This window comes from Budorcas taxicolor, chromosome 1, assembly GCF_023091745.1.
Source record: "Budorcas taxicolor isolate Tak-1 chromosome 1, Takin1.1, whole genome shotgun sequence".
NCBI lineage: Eukaryota > Metazoa > Chordata > Mammalia > Artiodactyla > Bovidae > Budorcas > Budorcas taxicolor.
The window spans coordinates 107,412,796-107,415,198 of NC_068910.1; the positions used below are offsets into that span (position 1 = coordinate 107,412,796).

At 38.0% G+C, this 2,403-nt stretch overlaps 1 protein-coding gene across 1 annotated transcript; it reads left to right on the forward strand.

Annotated features, from left to right (window-relative positions):
* Positions 1 to 254: 254 nt before the first annotated feature.
* On the forward strand, positions 255 to 1,190 carry LOC128050762 (olfactory receptor 5K4-like). Its single transcript, XM_052643124.1, has one exon. The coding sequence runs from the start codon at positions 255 to 257 to the stop codon at positions 1,188 to 1,190; it is 936 nt and encodes a 311-aa protein (XP_052499084.1).
* The last annotated feature ends 1,213 nt before the right edge of the window (positions 1,191 to 2,403 follow it).

A 2,403-nucleotide genomic window follows, 5' to 3' on the forward strand; every position in this document is an offset into this window, starting at 1 on the left:
CATGCATAAAAATGTTTTCTGCCCTGAGAATTTACACAGGATTTCTAGACTACCCCTCAGTACACAGTCTGTGATACTTTCATTCTCACAGACTTAATCTACCATGCATGTACTAGTAGTCAGGATACGGCACAGGATGATTAAAGATGAGCTTCTTTCTTTTTGTATGTGGGGAAATTAGAGGAAACAATGAGATACATTCTAATTTAGAATCTCATTTCTGTGCCATTTCTATCCCAGCTGAAAAGCCAGAAATGGCTAAGGAAAACGAATCTTTGACAGCTGAGTTCATTCTCAAAGGACTTACAGATCATCCAGTGCTGAAGACCCTTCTGTTTCTGGTGTTTCTTACCATCTATCTGATCACTATGGTGGGCAATCTTGGTCTGGTGGCATTGATTTTTATGGAACGTCATCTTCACACTTCAATGTACATCTTCCTGGGTAACCTCGCTCTGATGGATTTCTGTTGCTCCAGTGCCATAACCCCCAAGATGCTACAGAATTTATCTTCTAAAGACAGAATGATCTCCCTTTATGAATGCATGGTACAATTTTATTTTCTCTGCCTTGCTGAAACTGCAGATTGCTTTCTCCTGGCAGCAATGGCCTATGACCGCTATGTGGCCATCTGCAAACCACTGCAGTACCACACTATGATGTCAAAGAAACTCTGCATTCAGATGACCACAGGGGCCTACATAGCTAGCAACCTGCATTCTATGATTCATGTAGGACTTCTATTGAGGTTAACTTTCTGTAGATCTAGTCAAATTGACCACTTTTTTTGTGACATTCTTCCACTATATAGACTTTCCTGTACTGACCCTTATATTAATGAACTAATGATATATATTTTTTCAATGCCCATTCAAATCATTACCATTGCCACTGTCCTGATTTCTTATGTTTACATTCTTTTCACTGTTTTCAAAATGAAATCCAGAGAAGGGAGAGGTAAAGCCTTATCTACTTGTGCATCCCACTTTCTATCTGTCTCAATATTCTACATTTGTCTTCTCATGTATATTCGACCATTTGAAGAAGGGGATAAAGATATACCAGTTGCAATTTTTTACACAATAGTAATTCCTTTATTAAACCCTTTTATTTATAGCCTGAGAAATAAGGAAGTGATAAATGTTCTGAAAAAAATTATGAGGACCTATAATATTCTTAAAGAAACTTAATCTTCTATGGAAAACTTAAATGATTATAGCTTAAGGGACACAGAAAATGAAAACTATATTCTTATGTAAAGTATTAATCTATAAATCATTAGACTATGTTGGTTTAAAGATATATGAATGAAATTCAAAACTGTCCGGCAGATCTTAATCCAAATTCCACAAATACCAGATTAAATCAGGAGGAAACTCAATAATAACTTTTATTACCAACTCAGATTATTCTTAGAGAATTGTCTCAGGTCAGTGTTTTCAACTTAATAACTCAACAAAGAATCAAAATTAAATGCTTAGAAGAATTTGCCTTGATTTACCTTGTTTAGCTAATGGAAAACATTATATCTGATTCTACGTAGACTGTTTGAAACACTTAAAATTTTCTGGCAGACTGAAATGATAATTTTATTCAGAAAACTGACCTGGTAGACACAAGTAGATGAGTTTGAGGGAGAGAGAGACTAGAAGCAAGCTAACTAATTGCATGTGTAAGCATGTGCTCAGTCGCTCATGATAGCTTATGGTGAACGGTGCCGCTGGATTTGGTCTCCAAATGAGAAGAGTTGACTCTGGGACCAAAGATAGTCTCAGTCACTCAGAGCTTTATGCAGAATTTATTAAAGTAAAAGGGATAAAGCATCCAGCAAGAGGCACTGGAAGGGGGCAGGAAAGTACCTGCCTCACTAGTTCAAGTGGGGCCTTATATACTTCTCAACCAGCTGCTGAGGATAGATAAAAAATATGTCAAGGCTATGAGAATTTTGCCCAGACTCTTGCCTGTAACTTACATCGTGGGATGACATCAGCACAAGATTAGCCAGAAAGAACAGGTTAACTCAGAGCTCAAGACTGTGGAAGTTTTTACCCAGACCTTCTCCCATAACAAGCATCTGAAGCTCAAAAAAAGGGATGTCCTTGAACAAGTGATACTGTTGCCTATGAGGCCTACTTGTTTCAGACAAAAGAAAGTGAAAAAGAAAGAACATTTACCTCCTCTTTTAAAGGCCCCTTTAAAGGGGCCTTTGGCTTGGACTCATCAACCTGCCTAAGTTAACTGTTTCACTCAAGTCGTATCCAACTCTCTGCAACCCCTTGTACTGTAGATGGTCAGGATCTGCTGTCCATGGAATTTTCCAGGTGAGAATATTGGAGTGGATTGCCATATCCTACTCCAGGGAATCTTCTTGATCCAAGGATCAAATCTGAGTCTCTTGCACCT